At 45.4% G+C, this 14851-nt stretch overlaps 1 protein-coding gene across 2 annotated transcripts; it reads right to left on the bottom strand.

Annotated features, from left to right (window-relative positions):
* Positions 1-6082: 6082 nt before the first annotated feature.
* Positions 6083-14752, bottom strand: AP5M1 (adaptor related protein complex 5 subunit mu 1). 2 transcript variants are annotated; one of them, XM_051768819.1, is made up of 8 exons: positions 14559-14752; positions 10199-10844; positions 8857-9084; positions 8261-8400; positions 7468-7553; positions 7252-7367; positions 6907-7003; positions 6083-6250 (listed from the first exon to the last, which is right to left on the bottom strand). In XM_051768819.1, exons 1-8 carry the CDS (start codon positions 14624-14626, stop codon positions 6168-6170), a joined length of 1464 nt encoding a protein of 487 aa, XP_051624779.1. In that variant the 5' UTR covers positions 14627-14752; the 3' UTR covers positions 6083-6167. The 2 variants fall into 2 exon arrangements, 1 of the variants encoding a protein (XP_051624779.1); XR_007899987.1 differs by having other exon boundaries at positions 6200-6250; positions 7252-7362.
* Positions 14753-14851: the final 99 nt, after the last annotated feature.

Here is a 14851-nt window from a genome sequence, read left to right as displayed (position 1 = left end):
CTGCTGTAAGCTATGAACCTCTGGTCCTTTAGATCTGGCTGTGGTTGGAGAGAGGCAGTGGTTTATTGCCAGCCTGCTCACAAGAGAGAGAATTCCCATTTTTTGGGGGGTACAAGGCCTTTTTTTCTCTCAGATCCTGCTCCCCTGCACAAATTACCAACTTATTTCTGCAAAAAAGTCAGCAAATTAGTGCATCTTAAGGCAACATGGGATTTGTGGAAATAAGAAAGAAAAATTTCAGAAAATCAAGGAGATGCACTATCCAAGTGGCCTGTGCTGGGCCCATACAGGATCCTGCTTGTGCCCCTGGAATTTTTAGCATTGAAACTGGGAGCCACTGAGAGTTAAAACTCTGTTCTCTGTTTCCTGCCCCTGAATGACTTCGGGGTGTTGTACTGGGTTTGTGTGGCAAGGCTTTGGTAGCAGTGAGGGGCTACAGGGGTGGCTTCTGTGAGAAGATGCCAGAAGCTTTCCCTGTGGCCTGGGGAGCCAATGCCAACCACATGCAGGACAGACCTGCCACTGGCCAAGGCTGAGCCCATCAGCAACAGCGGCAGTACCTCTGGAATAACGTATTTTAGAAGGGAAGAAAAAAAAACTTGGGAACCTCAGAGGGAGAGAGAGGAGTGAGAATATGTGAGAGAAACAGCTCTGCAGATCCCCAGGGCAGCGCAGAAGGAGGGGCAGGATGTGCTCCAGGCGCTGGAGCAGAAATTCTCCCACAGCCTTCTGTGGTGCAGTCCATGGAGAGGCAGCTGTGCCCCTGCAGCCCGTGGAGGTCCATGGAGCAACAGAGATACACCTGCAGCTCCTGAAGGAGCCCATGCTGGAATGGGTGGATGCACCCAAAGGAGTCTGTGACCCCACGGGAAGCCCACGCTGGAGCAGGCTCCTGGCAGGACCTGTGACTCCATGAAGAGGAACCCAGGCTGGAGCAGGTTTTCTGGCAGTACTCAGGACTCCATGGGGAACCCACTCTGGAGCAGTCTGTTCCTGAAGGACTGACCCTGTGGGAGGGACCCATACTGGAGAAGATCATTAAGAACTGCAACCCATGAGAAGGATCCATGTGGGAGAAGTCCCTCCTCCTGTGGGAGGGATCTCATGCCAGAACAGGGGAGGAGAGTGAGGAGAAAGGAGCAGAAGAGATGACATTGTGATGAACTGACCACAGTCCCCATTTCTCATCCCCCTGTGCCACTGGGGGGAGGATGCAGAGAAACCTGGAGTGAAGGAAGGGTGGGGCAAAGATCTTTTAAGATTTGGTTTTATTTTTCATATCCTATTCTGATTTGACTGGTAGTAAATGAAATTCATTTCCCCAAGTCGAACCTGAGTGATCTCCCTGTCCTTATGTCTCTTGTCCTAATCTTCTCTCCCTGTCCTGCTGAGGAGAGCAATGACAGAGCTGCTTTGGAGGGCACCTGGTGTCCAGCCAAAGTCAACTCACCGCAGGGGATGTGAAGGGAATGGAGTTTAGGAACAATTCCAAGGTGCCCCTATGGGATTCCCACTGACAGTCCTACAGGGACTATGGCAGCTCTTCCAAGGAAGCTTGCACTTCCCAAACTGGGATCCACAAAACTCATCTAATGTCTTCTTTAGGACTGAGGGCTGCAGGGATTTCCTGTCCTGGTGCTCCCAGGATGGACTCTCAGGATGGCTGGGCTTGGTTTTCTCCACTCAAAAAGATGCTGGAAAATACACTTGTATTTTGTCCATCCTCTAAGGGATGAGAGAACGAGGTGGTGGTGAAGGAGTCAGCAGGAGCAGTGAGGGACAAACATGGACTTACTCACAAACTCCCATGACTTAAATCTCAGCAGGGCTTGTACAAAGACGACAAAGTGTGGGAAATTCCTAGGACAGTGTGAATAAACAGAGGACAACTGCTGTTGATTGTTTAATATCTTGTTGTTTCAATGTTTACTGTTAACAAGGGGCCAAAGTAGTTAATGCTGGGGAAAACAGTGAAAAATTGCAGCGGAGAGAAGGGCTGAATTATGTTAAAAAAGTGGCTGCTTCCAAATTATCTGAAGGAATGGGGTTTACCCCAAATACTTGAGGGACTGGCATATACCATCTTGGGGCTGTCACCAAGTGCCTTGGGATCCAGGGGGAGGGAAGAGCTTCCGGAAAACTGGAAAAGCACCAAATTACTGATTAGTGATCAGTAAGAGCCGGCACAAATGTTAGGTGGACTAAATCCCTCCTGTGGTGAGAGGAACAGGCCCTGGGAATTTGGAGGGGAAATTTGTGTCACACATGGACACTGGTGATGGTTTGACTCTGCCTCCCAACTTGACAAGCAAACTCAGGAGACAAATTGAGGTGACAGTGGAGGGATGGTATTCCCAGGGGCCTGGGAAGCTGTTCTCCAGCAGTAGTTCCCAGTCAGGAAAGGTGGGTTTCCTGGTCCTGTCTTTCTTCTGGTACAGCTCAGGATTTGGAGCGGGAAGAATGCACATGAGACACCTGAAGAGGTTCTTCTCACTGTGGCACCTTGGTACAACCCCTTGGACTCCACACTTTGAGGGAGAGGCAGGTTACACCAGGGTTACACCAGGGTAGTGAGGGGGTAGGGGTGAAGAACAAGGGAGACTTGGAGATCTTGGTGAGCTCAGGATTTCCCAGGAGCTTCAGGGTCTAGATATTTTCCTAGAAATAAGGGTTGTTTCGGCTGGTGAGGATCACACCAGTGCCAGGTACTCCAGGAGTGATTGCTCTGGTCCTTCTGGCCACAGCAGTGCCCACCTAAGCCACATATTAGGAATTTTTGACACTTTTTGGTCCCCTTCTCCCCTCACCACCTATCATGTATCTTCTTGGATCCACACTTTGGCACCTGCTTGTGCTGGAACATCTATTCCCCCCCAAAAAAAACCTCATTCAAACCCTGATGGTTTCAACAAGGTTGAAATGGTTTCAGCATTGGCAGAAGTTGCTGCTTCTCAGCCACTGCACCTTCTGGGACTTTCAGTGCGAATTCCCTGATTCCTTCCACAAAGTTTTAAGTAAAACTTGGGGGCTCCAAAACGTGTTTGATCCCCCTCACCACTGGATTTGGAAATCTCAGCCTTTTTTACTGAGATTTGGTGGGTTATACATGAATTTTGCATTATTGTAATTTCTTAGAGGTCTGTTACATCAATTTTCGTTGCCAACTGGATGTTCAATCTAAAAAGCTTGACAGTGTGTATTTGCTTTAAATTAATTTTAATTGCCATTTCTTACATTACTCTCAAATTTTAATGAAATGAAACAAATAAATAAACTAATGAAGTGAGTTACATAATATCTTCTAAATATTTATACACATTTTTTTATATGGGAAAATGTCAGGTTGGCAACCCAACGTTTATTTAAGTCCCTACATTTCTTGTTTTCTATTATTTCCATCTTAGTTTTCCTCTGGCCCTCTGAAATGCAACATAAGTTCTAGAGAACTCTTTGGCCACTTATTTTTGGAAGTCTTTGAAGTTATCTCCATAGATCTCATACAGTCTATACCTGTGAGGAAATTATAAATAGAAGCAACCCAAGCAGCAAACACTCTTGTAGAAGAAACAGCACTCTGTACAAAAGAGAAATATTTTTTTCCCCTTTAACACATTTTTAAAGAAACTGTTGTGTTAAAAACTAGCGGATTTTATTGAAGAGTTAAAGGAATACCACTGACACTTGATGACCTTTGGAGCCCACCAGAACTAGTGTTAGATGCCAGCTCTGCCATGGAGTCCCCAGGCTCATATGAGCCCTCAATCATATTAATCAATTCCTGATTTAAGTTTTGAAGGTTTTGTTGTTTTTTTTTTTCTCTCTCTTAAAACAGGAAAAGTGGTCAGACCATGTAGAGAAACAGTGAAATTGTCTGAGCAACTACCAAGGAACAGAGAGAGAGAGGCAGACAGGTTTAGCCATTTATAAATCCTTGAACTCTTCCAGTGTCCCCTCTTGTGCCTGAGTTGTGACACACCTGAGCTGTGATCCATCTCATTTACCAAGCCTACTAAGTTGAGTACAGAGCTCACTTTACTAGTTTTCTACCTTACAAATATTTCTGAAGTATCCATGGGAATGGGCCCTTCCCAGAAGTGTAGCCAGCAGGACAGGGGAAAGGCTTCCTCTGACTTCCCTCCCCCCAGCGTGGGTGTCTCACACTTGTTGCACAAGGCTTTTGGATGAAGGTGGGTACCTTTAACCTGGTTTGTTTTGCTGTCTGACCCGTCCATGGTGCTTCCCAAAGAACAGGGTGTGCTGCACACTCACACCTGCCAGAGACACCTCAGCCACTCTCTTAAAACAGGCAGGCAGAGCTGCTTTCCTCACCTCCCTCACCACAGAGCTGCCCCAGAGCACTGCAGGAAGGGTGTGCAGGATTCTAATCCAGGGGTTTATGGAGCAAGCCCTGATAACAAATCAAAACAGGTGATGGCTTGCATGAAGCTGTAAAAAACTGCTCAGGGCTAGAAGAGAAACATCACCCACTCCCTCTCTCTCTCCAAACCTGCACTGATGGGGGTGTGTGTGCAAAGTGACCCAGAGCCACAGCCCTCCCTTCCTGAGCACTGCAACTCCCTCAACCATGAGAGAGCTAGAGGGAAACAAAAAGGAACAGGATTTGGAAGAACCCCCTGCTGTTAAGTGCAAAGGGTCTCCTTTCCTAACACACTGTGAGTTTTGGCAGCCCCATTTCTTCCCAGCGTTTTTTTGGGTGGCACTTTTTGAGCCAGAAGAGCCATCCCTCCCCAGTGCTGCTGTGCAGAGCTCCCACCTTTTCTCACGGGCAGGTGAAAACAAAACATGAGTGGCCTGGTGGACAGAGCATGATCTGAGCCCTTCCAGCAGAGACCACCTCTCCCCACTCACATCCTGGTGCTCAAACACATGGACAACTGTAACAGGTAGGGGCTGGATCCAGGGCAAAATCACTAATTCACCTGTCCCCTGCTGAGCAGAGCAGACACCTCACCTGTGTGAAGCAGGTTGCAGCACAGGTTTCCTAAGTTCTGTTTCCTGAGTTTGCACAGTAGTTTCAGCTGGATGGTGTTTCACATGGATTGATCCACCCTTCAGAACATTCAACCAAGCAATTAGATCACTATCTCAATCTAAGTATTTTTTAAATTATAGCTTGGAACTTCTCTCCTTACGTAATCACTAATCTGATTTATCACACGGTGTACAGTGAAGCAGGAGGTAGGGCAGGAGCAGCTGGTGCACGTGGTTATTACTCAGCATTCTCTGCTTTTGTGCTGCTCTCCAGGCTCTTTCAGCTCTTCACCAGCTTTCCAGAATCTGCACATTTCCTGATGACTCTCCTAAAGTCCATTTCCTGTGTTCCTGCAGATATTATTCTCAAAATCAGAGATCTGTCTCCGTAAATTGAGTCCTCTTCCACCTGTTTTTCAAGGTAAAACAGCTCAGTGATGTTTTTTGGGACCTCCAGTAAACTTGGCTGATTTTGCCTGCCCAGAGCTAGTCTTGTGATTTGAAAAAACATGTTCACACCTCTGAGCAAGCAGCTAACAGGCATGTGGGAAAGGGAGTCACCACTTCTGCTGACAGAGGCAATAAAGACTCTTGTGTCATCTCCACTTTCAGAGGTGCTGCTCATGCCATGCTGCCCTTCTTAAAATGTGGCAAATCATTGATAATTTATTGACAATTTATATTGACATATAAATTATCTATGTATTCTGTAGGCATTTTGTGAAAATAACAGAACTCCTGCTTTTAACTGTCCTCTTAGTCTGGGGTCTGATCAGATTCTTGTGATTTCAGGACAGGAATAAGATACTGAAACCTTTCCCATCCTGAGAGCTCTCTGCTTTACAAAACCAGTGAAGTAACTGGAGTCCTTTGTCTCTATCACCAGGTGCTTATATTTTGTACCAGTTAGTTTTAGAAGGGAAAATAAAAACAGCCACAGCAAGTACCTTTCAAACTGTCTTCTCTAGGCTGTCATCCAGGACTAAACAATAAAAAAACCAACTTATGTTTTTAAGAGACTTATGTTTTTAAAAAAACCCTTTTTTGTTTTTCCTCAACAGAAAATTTTAAGGACACACACAAAGCACAAGTGATGGAAAATATTTATTTTCACTGTACCATAATCTCATTAACTATAGGCTTTGATTAAATACAAAAAATTATTTGCAAGTAAATTAGTCCAGTGAGGTTTTGTACACCATGGGTGCTGGTGCTTTGGAATTCCAGAGGTAGTAATCAGAAGAAATCAGTTCCCGGGCTAAAGGGGGAAAAAAAAGGCAGGAAAAATAAGCATTACTGGATGCCTTACAATCAGACATTCCTTCATCCAACTTAAGTGATTACTAATCCATCCTTACTAGTTTACAGAAAAGGTATAATGGCCTCTTTAAACTGTAAGACTCTTATTATTATTTGAAAATCGTTTCTGATAATGAGACATTTAAAGTCTCAGCTTCAATTACCTTTACTAATGTATCAGTCATGAGCTTAAAATTCAAACAGAGGTTAAGTCAAAAGCAGGTGAATGGCTTGGATTTTGCTTGATGAATATAAATTGCACACTCAGTATAAAACACACAGGAAGAAAACGCTGCTTTTTCTGAGTTACAATTTGGGGCAGAATGTGCCCTGTCACAAAATTAACAGTGCAGACCACAGTTTTTATAAGGCACTTACAGACTTCTGATTTCTGCTGACATGACTGGCAGAAGTTGCAACAGACAGGCAGCTACAAATAAAAATGCTTCCATTAGGCAGAGCTGCTCAGGTTTAAGGAGTGCCTTCTGTGGCCCAGGTAGTGTAATTTTGGAGAACAAAAGTTCAACGTTAGCTCCATAATTTTGGTCACTGTCACCCAGTTCATAACTTCAATATGCAGCTGCAGTTAAATAAATGGCATTTTTAGCAACTCACCTGCAGTAATTTTGGGTTTCCCTGGTACAAAGATCTGAACAGAATGCTGGTCTACATAACATCCAGTAAGTGTAAAGTCTGGGATCCTAAAATGCAGCTACAGGAAGAGAGGGAAAGCATGATCTGGTGCATGTTGTCACCCTTGCTGTGCAAATACTGGCAATCTGTGCTACATGCTCTTGGTGTGAAACAAACTCCAAAGGGACAGGATGTCAAATCCTCCAAGCAGGAAAACAAAACTCCATGCTGAGAATAAAGATTTTAAACCGATGTGTCTTCAGAGCCAGCTCAAGGCAGTTAAAAAAGTGCCTACTAAGGCCTCTTTTTCCAGAGCCTGTGACTTACTTTGACATAATCAGTGTTCCCAGTGCACATGTAATCACTAGGGTGCTCTTTGCTTGCAGGGCCAAAAGACAAGGTTCCAGTCAGAGAAACTTCCAAAGACTTGGGGAACTTCTGTCCTAAAGCCAGAAACAGGATCTGTTAGAAATGCTCCAGCTGTGCCCACACCCTGGAGAACTGATTGGGGAGGAAGGAGAGTGCACAGGGTGTGTTTCTCACCGATGACCCAAACCAGGAGGCTCTTCTCCCTGGACAAATCCAGCTGGCCAGAACTAACTTTGTACTCCAGCTGAGCAATTGGGCCCCTAGGTGTGACAGAGGAGACAGAAAACCATTGGAATAACTACAATTTAATACCTATTTTGTTAAAGAAAGCAAGCAAATGATGAAAGGCATTATTTATGTGCATACAGACAAACCTATGTGAGCACACTGCTGATTCACGAGGAGAAATCACAGAGCAGGAGGGGATCACCGTGGTCTCAACCCAGGAGTCACAAAGGGGCTGTTGCTGATCTTTCAGTTCACTGATACTGTTTTACTAACACTATGATCAGCATCAGCCACTTTGTATCATCTCACCTTTAAATTTTCATGATAATTATGTGCCCGTGCAGATGTCAGAGAGGCTTAAGTGAAAACTATCGTTTTAATTTGAAATAGCTATGTTTTTGATAAGCTGATCTGGAGCTGGGATTAGCAGCCTTAAGGAACAGGTAGCCCTAGGCTGGAAGTGATCTCGAGGCTTAATCCACCTGGAGGATTGTGGCACGTGAAAACAATCCCCCAGGGAAACAGGATGAGCAAGAGAAGTATCTGGAATGTTACCAAACATCCTGGTACAATTCTGTATTCTGGAAATTACAGGAAATCCAACGGGGCTTCCCAGCATTTGCAAGGTCAGTGTCTGCTGGTGATAGAGCATAACCTGTTATATTGAATCCTCACAAGTTCATTCCAGGAAGATCACAGAGCAATGGAAGGAATTTATTTAGGATTTCTTTATTCTCACCTGTTGAAAAAAGGTATCCGAGCTTCGCAGTACTCAAAAGAATTCTTTATGCTTTCATGGAGCTTTAAATTAACTGTTATTTTTATCTGTGGTCCCTCTTCAACGAGCTGATAACATCCCAAAATCGGTGGAACAGGAACCTGGAGAAAGCTGCATTCATTCTCAAGATATATTAACACCATCATCATAAGATCAGTTATATTACTGTTTACATTGCTGAAGTACTTTAAAATCCAAACATATTAATTACTGACTGTGCCAAACTCTTCAAGGCTGCTTGCAATGCACAGATTTGTGGTACATGCACTTGACATCTCAGCCTGGATAGATTTTGTCTAATTCAGGCATTTAAGTGGTTCATTTAAAGTTAGAGCAGTGTTGTCAAGAAATCAAAAGTACCAGCAACTCCTGAACTCAGGCAACTCAAGTCCTGAAGTGCCTTCCAAGCAGTTAGTTATATAAAAAAAAAAATTAATTATGTAAAAAAGATTTTACTACTTGTATTGGACTCAAATTCATCCCCACAGCTTCAACAACACAGGGGTTTTATTCCCATTTGAAGACTGGGAAACGACGAGGGTGGGGGATGTCCTTACCTGGGAAGTGTAGTAACACAAGTTGAAGGAATCTGAAGGAGGAATGAAGGGAAATTTGTAAGGTCCATTGTACACAGAGTCATCCAGTGGCGCAGCACTAAAGGACATGAGCATGGCAGGGTCAGTGGAGGTCACACAGTGATGGATCACGATGTCCTGGAGCGGAGGAGCGTTGGTTGGGAGATTCAGGGTGAGGGTTACTTTTGGTGCAGATCCCTCTATGTCACACTTGAAAAAACAAAGTCGAGAAGTTATTCTAAAATACCTCCATCAAGCCATAATTAGATGTTCAAAAATATAATACATTTATAGCTTTTGAGAAAACAAACACACTCAAAATTTTCACCTTAGTGCTGACAATCAGTACTGAGACATTAAAATCACACACTTGGTGACAGTCTAACTAATTCAGTCACTTTTACAACATCCACTTAATGGATTCCAGCCTGCTATTAATGGTCATTGTGAGATATTTTAATATTAAACAATGCCCAGAGAAGCTGTGGTTGCCCCATTCCTAGAAGTGTTCAAAGCCAGGCTAGACGGGGCTTGGAGCAACCTGGGCTAGTGGAAGGTGTCCCTGCCCATGGCAGGAGTCTGGAATTTGATGAGCTTTAAGGTCCTTTCCAACCCAAACCATTTTGTGATTCTACACTGAAAACCATTGCCACATATAAAACCATTCAAAATAATTACACAATCCATTTCTTTCACCAGATTCTTTATCAACTGTTCTTATGTCAGCCAAACAACCAACATTTGTGCATTCAAAATGGTGTTGTAATAGCATAAAGTAGTATAGAAGATTAAACTTTTGTCTGGCAGGAAAACTAATTAGAAATGTTCACGTAAAGATACTTGTGGAAGATATTTAGAAATGCTGTTTCTAATCATTATTTAACACATTGCTCGTTAGATAGCTGGAAATAAATTTGGTGTTAGCACCACCATTTCTTAGTCTTTATATGCCAACACTGTATGAAATTATTTCTCCCTGTTTCCTTTAAAATAAGAAAAATTTGGGAAAATATATGCATGAATTATAGAACTATAGAGTGGTTTCAGTTGGGAGAGACCTTAAAGACCATCTGGTTCAACTCCCACTGCTATGGGGAAAAAAAACCCACAGTAAAAATCGAAATAAAACTAATGCATCAAATTAATGTGTAATATTGGTACACTCTGAAATATTACAGTATTAGACACTTGCTGGTGAGTTTCTTAACTTTGCTGAGGAGTAAATAGCCATTTCACTTTACTTTCACATGTAAAATGACAAGAGTATTTACTTTCCCAGTGTCCCACAAAAACTACTTCGGTCTTGCACACCGAACACCCTCACCTTGCAGTTTACAGCTCCATAAACCTGCCACATGTCCACCACATCCCTCTGGTCATACTGCATGCACTTGACCTTCTCAGTGATGCAGACATTGACCTGAGGTTTGCCTTTGTAGCTGCTGGATCTCCAAGCCGGCTGATCCTTATCCGCAGGCATCTCCTGGATGTCCTCGAAGGAGCCGTTCAGGCTGCGGATGTTTGCGTTCAAGGGGGTGCCCAGGGGGCAGGCCTGGATGAGCAGATTTCGGAGCTGGCCCACCTTTGTGTTCATCTCAGCTTCGTTCTTCCGGCTGGGAGAGATGTAGTCCATGATTCTCAACAGAAGAGCCAGTCCCTGGGAGAGCCCGCTGATGGTGAGGAGGGGAGGCTGTGGCTCCAAGGGCCCCTCGACCAGCGGAAGACAAGCATAGATCAGCCCGCTCTTCTGGAAAGCAAGGACAGGCCAGAGATCCCCCGAGTCAGTGGACACTGAATACACCGAGGAGTGGTCGATCCAAGTGCAGGTGTCCCGATACTCCACAAAAATGTGGTCGTCCACCAGCCTCAGCTCAAACAGCAGGGCCTTCAGGAAAGCGCCGTCCGAGGGCACCGGCACGTGCGTGGACCCGTTGAAGGTCTCGGCGCGCAGCTCGACCGTGGGGTAACGCCTGGGACAAGGAAACAAGAGCCTCTGATTTACCTATTTATTCACCCAAAATATCATACCAACGGAGTTGCCAGGAGCAGAGCCATCCAATCCCTCTTCTGGCTGTCAGAGAAAGCAAAAACGTCATAAAAATCTTTGGGTTACTGTTAAAATCAAGGACGGGTTTCTCTTCTCTTCTCTCTTCTCTCTTCTCTCTTCTCTCTTCTCTCTTCTCTCTTCTCTCTTCTCTCTTCTCTCTTCTCTCTTCTCTCTTCTCTCTTCTCTCTTCTCTCTTCTCTCTTCTCTCTTCTCTCTTCTCTCTTCTCTCTTCTCTCTTCTCTTCTCTTCTCTTCTCTTCTCTTCTCTTCTCTTCTCCTCTCCAAAACCCACCGGTCCTAAAAATAACCTTGTGTACACGGAAGCCAGAAGCAACTTGGTAGAAATACTGATGGGATCAGAATCTAAATCAATAAAAGTATTTAATGAGTAATTAAGATTCATTCTAGCCCGTGGATTTTTACTGGAAAATTTGAGCAGCTACATCCACTCATTTTTTTAAATAAAATGTGAATCTGCCCCTGCCTGTTGCACAAAGGCACGGGACGATTAATAAACACTAATGAATGACTCCCACCAGTGCAGCAAAACTTCAACACCCAAATATTTCTAAGAGGTGAGATCACACTGAAAACAAGTTCTCAGATATTTAAGAAAATGGAAGTTACTTATATACAGGTTTCCCGTTGGTGTTCTGAGCTTACATAATTGATCAACAGATGAACTAAAAATCTTTACAATATTATAAATCCAAAAATATTTCACTGTACACATGTCCAAATTTTCCAGCAAGGGCTGTATAATTTGGGTGGACAGGGCACAAAACTGATTTCACGCTGCACATCCAACGTATGTGACTTAAAGCTTTTATGACTATTTCATTATTTTTTCAAGTATTTAAGATGTAATCGTGTCGCAGACACAAGGTACAGCATATTTTAAAACTGCTATGTTGCACCATGTTGCTTTCATTTATTCTGATTTTTATACCATCTTTTTAAGGTCACACTGACAGTCTGTTTGTTAAATTGCCACGGAACTTGCAACCCCAGCAATGTGGTACTTTGTTATATCTATGACCTCCATCTGTAGCACTTCCCTCCTGCTTCTGAACACTTCCATGGATCTTATCCTGTTGCTTCTAAGTCACACCTACACCCTCTTTTCTTAACTGAGTAGCAGAGTCTCTGGCTGGAGGCAGCTACACTTCCTCAGGCTTATTTTCAGTGACTGTGCTTTTTTTCTTTGATTCCTAATCAGGCATTTAGGGCTTTTGGGTTTGGGTTTTTTTTCCAGTAAGGAAAAAGCAAGCACAGGCAGGGCGAAGCCAGAGCTACAAAATCCGTAAACAGGATACAGATGACAGTAAAACACCTCCCTGCAGTCTCACATCTATTCTGGAGAGCCAAGCAACAAAGTGCTTGGCTTTTGCAGCTCAATAATTTATGAGGCCTTCCAGAGAGAGGTTGCTCGTAAGAGGCTGTGTGTAACCTTGGTGAGCAGCTCTTATTTTTGGTGGATGCTTCCAAAACAAGGGAAGAGGAGATATTTCAGTCTGGTTTTGTCTTGCTCAAGTCCCAGTGCCTCTGCTCTGTATGTCGAAGTTGCCCCCACACCTCAGCAACCTTTTCCTCCTCCCACTGAATTTTCCCAGCTGTAGCTGAGCCATGAGATGATTAATTAGCCCTTCAGATCTCCGTTTTTCAGTATTCCCTTCCGGAGAGCGAGGCAAACTTAAAAAGATGAAAGTTTCCAGGGACTTGGCGATTCAAGAGAGACACCATGCTTGTTGCCTGAATTAAGTTATGATCAGCTCAGGGGAAAAAAAAAATGGGAATGCTTTGATGTCCCCGATGTCTTCCCTGAGGTTAAAGATCAGGGCTCACGTATCTCCAGCTGGGTGCGTAAGTCCCGAAACCAGCAGCTTCCATGTGATCCCGCATTCTTTATATTGTCTGTGTGCTTTGTTGAATTTAAGGTCAGTTAGGAGGATAAACTTGGGGCTTCCACGGCCCTATTATTGCCTCTGGGAACTTGAAAGATCTAAGTCTGGAAATCACTTGAAGCATCAAGTATAGTTTGCCCTTTCAAAGGGCAAGGGCTCCTTGTCTCTGCCGCTCACTGTGTGACAAGTTACTTCACATATCCCTGTCACCAGCCCCCCCTTCCTCCCTGGTGATTACACTCCCTGCTTTTTTGGGACAAGGCTTTCTCTTTATCTGTGTTTGTAGAGGGGAGGCCTCATCTCTAGTCCTGTAGGTAATACAAGGACCATAATACTAATCCTAAAACAATCAGAGGAATGTTCAGTGTAGAGATCTGTCTGCACCTGAAGATGGAAGATAGTCTGCTTGCTCTTTTTTATGTTGTTTTTTCTTTAGTCCTAGGTTCTCTCTCTGGTTTTACTGAATTCAGACTAGGACTGTAGCTCTACTTATCCAGATTTTTTTTCTTAAAATTTCCCTAGCCTCAGTTATTTTTCCTCTCATTGTTTGGAACTGATTTCCTTGAAGTCACAACAAATTTTGCCAGCCCACAAGCAGCCTGTCTAGCCCTAAGTCTTACTTAAAACTCTGCAAGAGTTCTGAATGAAAACTCCTCCTTTGGAGGGCTCCTTAGTGGCCTCCTCCAATAACTTTAAAAACCCCTGTATTTGTATGGAAAAATCAATATCAAATGAAAAGTTAAATTTCTGACTGAAAAAAAGTCTACTTCTTGTACAGTTACAGAACAATACGAAGATAACGTAAGTAACACACAAGCAAAAAAAATATGTTTTCTTGTTTGCCCATTTTGTTAATTTGATAGTATTCCATAATCATTGCCTCATCCTTTTCCACGTTAGGACGGAGAAGAGCTGGTTAAAATCTTTACAGAGACGAACAGAAAGAGGAACAGAGCAAGCAAATTCAGGCGCAAAATGCAGAAGTTGTACAAAAACCAAACACAGATATAGTCAAAAGCACATGATCTGAAGCCAGAAACTTTCGAAATCGGGGTCAGAAGCGAACAGTATCCAGTGGCGCTGGGATGAGCCAGGGGACTTATTTATTCAGCATCATAATGTTTTGGTGTTTCTGCATCCGTTTGTGGTCCCGAGGATGCTCTGAACACTCCGGAGCCTCCGCGGTGAACCAGGGGAGTTTGCCCTGGGCTTCCCCCGGCACCGAGGGGAGGAGCGGCCGAAACACGGATCCCCCAAAGCACCGGGACACCCCAGAGCACCCAGACCTCCCCAAAGAACACTCGGACCCCCAAGTACATTCCCAGGACATCTGGACCCTCAGAGCACCCGCTCACCCAAAAACACCCGATCCCCCCAGAGCACCGGGAGCCACAAGAACACTCGGACTCCCCTCAGAGCACCCACTCCCCCCAGAGCATCGGGTCCCTCTGGGCATCCAGACCCCGCCAAGAACACCCGCACCCCCTGAGGGCACCCGGACCCCCCCGGAAGATTCGGATTCCAAAGCACCCAGACCCCCCAGAGCACCCGCTTCCCCAGAGCATCCCCCAGGGCATCCAGACCCCGCCAGAACACCCACTCGCACCCGTTCACCCCAGAGCACCCTCTCCCCCCCCAAGAACACCCGAACCCCCCCAGGGCGCCCAGCCCGACCCGCGGACCTGCCCAGCCCGCCGTGCCCGAGCCCCCCTCCCTCCGCCCCGCCGCCGCTACCTGGAGAAGAGCACGGCTCCGCCGGCCGCGGGGTCGTGCCTGAGGAGCCACAGCGCCCGCAGGGCCATGGCGGTGATGCCGATGCTGCCGGTGATGCCGATGCTGCCGGTGATGCCGCTGCCGGCGGTGATGCCGCTGCCGGCGGTGCTGCCGATGCCGGCGGTGATGCCGATGCTGCCGGTGATGCCGCTGCCGGCGGCGATGCCGATGCCGGCGGTGATGCCGGCGGTGCCGATGGCGGCCGGGGAGGAGCCGCGGCCGGGCCGTGCCCGCCCGGCGCAGCCCCATTTCCG

This window comes from Manacus candei, unplaced genomic scaffold (genome assembly GCF_025592945.1).
Source record: "Manacus candei isolate 608988 ecotype Guabito, Panama unplaced genomic scaffold, ASM2559294v1 h1tg000097l, whole genome shotgun sequence".
NCBI lineage: Eukaryota > Metazoa > Chordata > Aves > Passeriformes > Pipridae > Manacus > Manacus candei.
The sequence above is the reverse complement of the archived record's forward strand: the minus strand, read 5'-3'. Positions and strand labels throughout refer to the sequence as shown.

Excerpts from the sequence above, each read along its gene's own strand:
- AP5M1 (XM_051768819.1), bottom strand. The coding sequence starts at position 14,626 with ATGGCCCTGCGGGCGCTGTGGCTCCTCAGGCACGACCCCGCGGCCGGC. Across the intron at positions 9,085-10,198 it reads ATGGAGCTGTAAACTGCAAG|TGTGACATAGAGGGATCTGC; the intron begins GTGAGGGTGTTC and ends TGTTTTTTCAAG. Across the intron at positions 6,251-6,906 it reads GAAACCCAAAATTACTGCAG|CCCGGGAACTGATTTCTTCT; the intron begins GTGAGTTGCTAA and ends TTCCCCCTTTAG.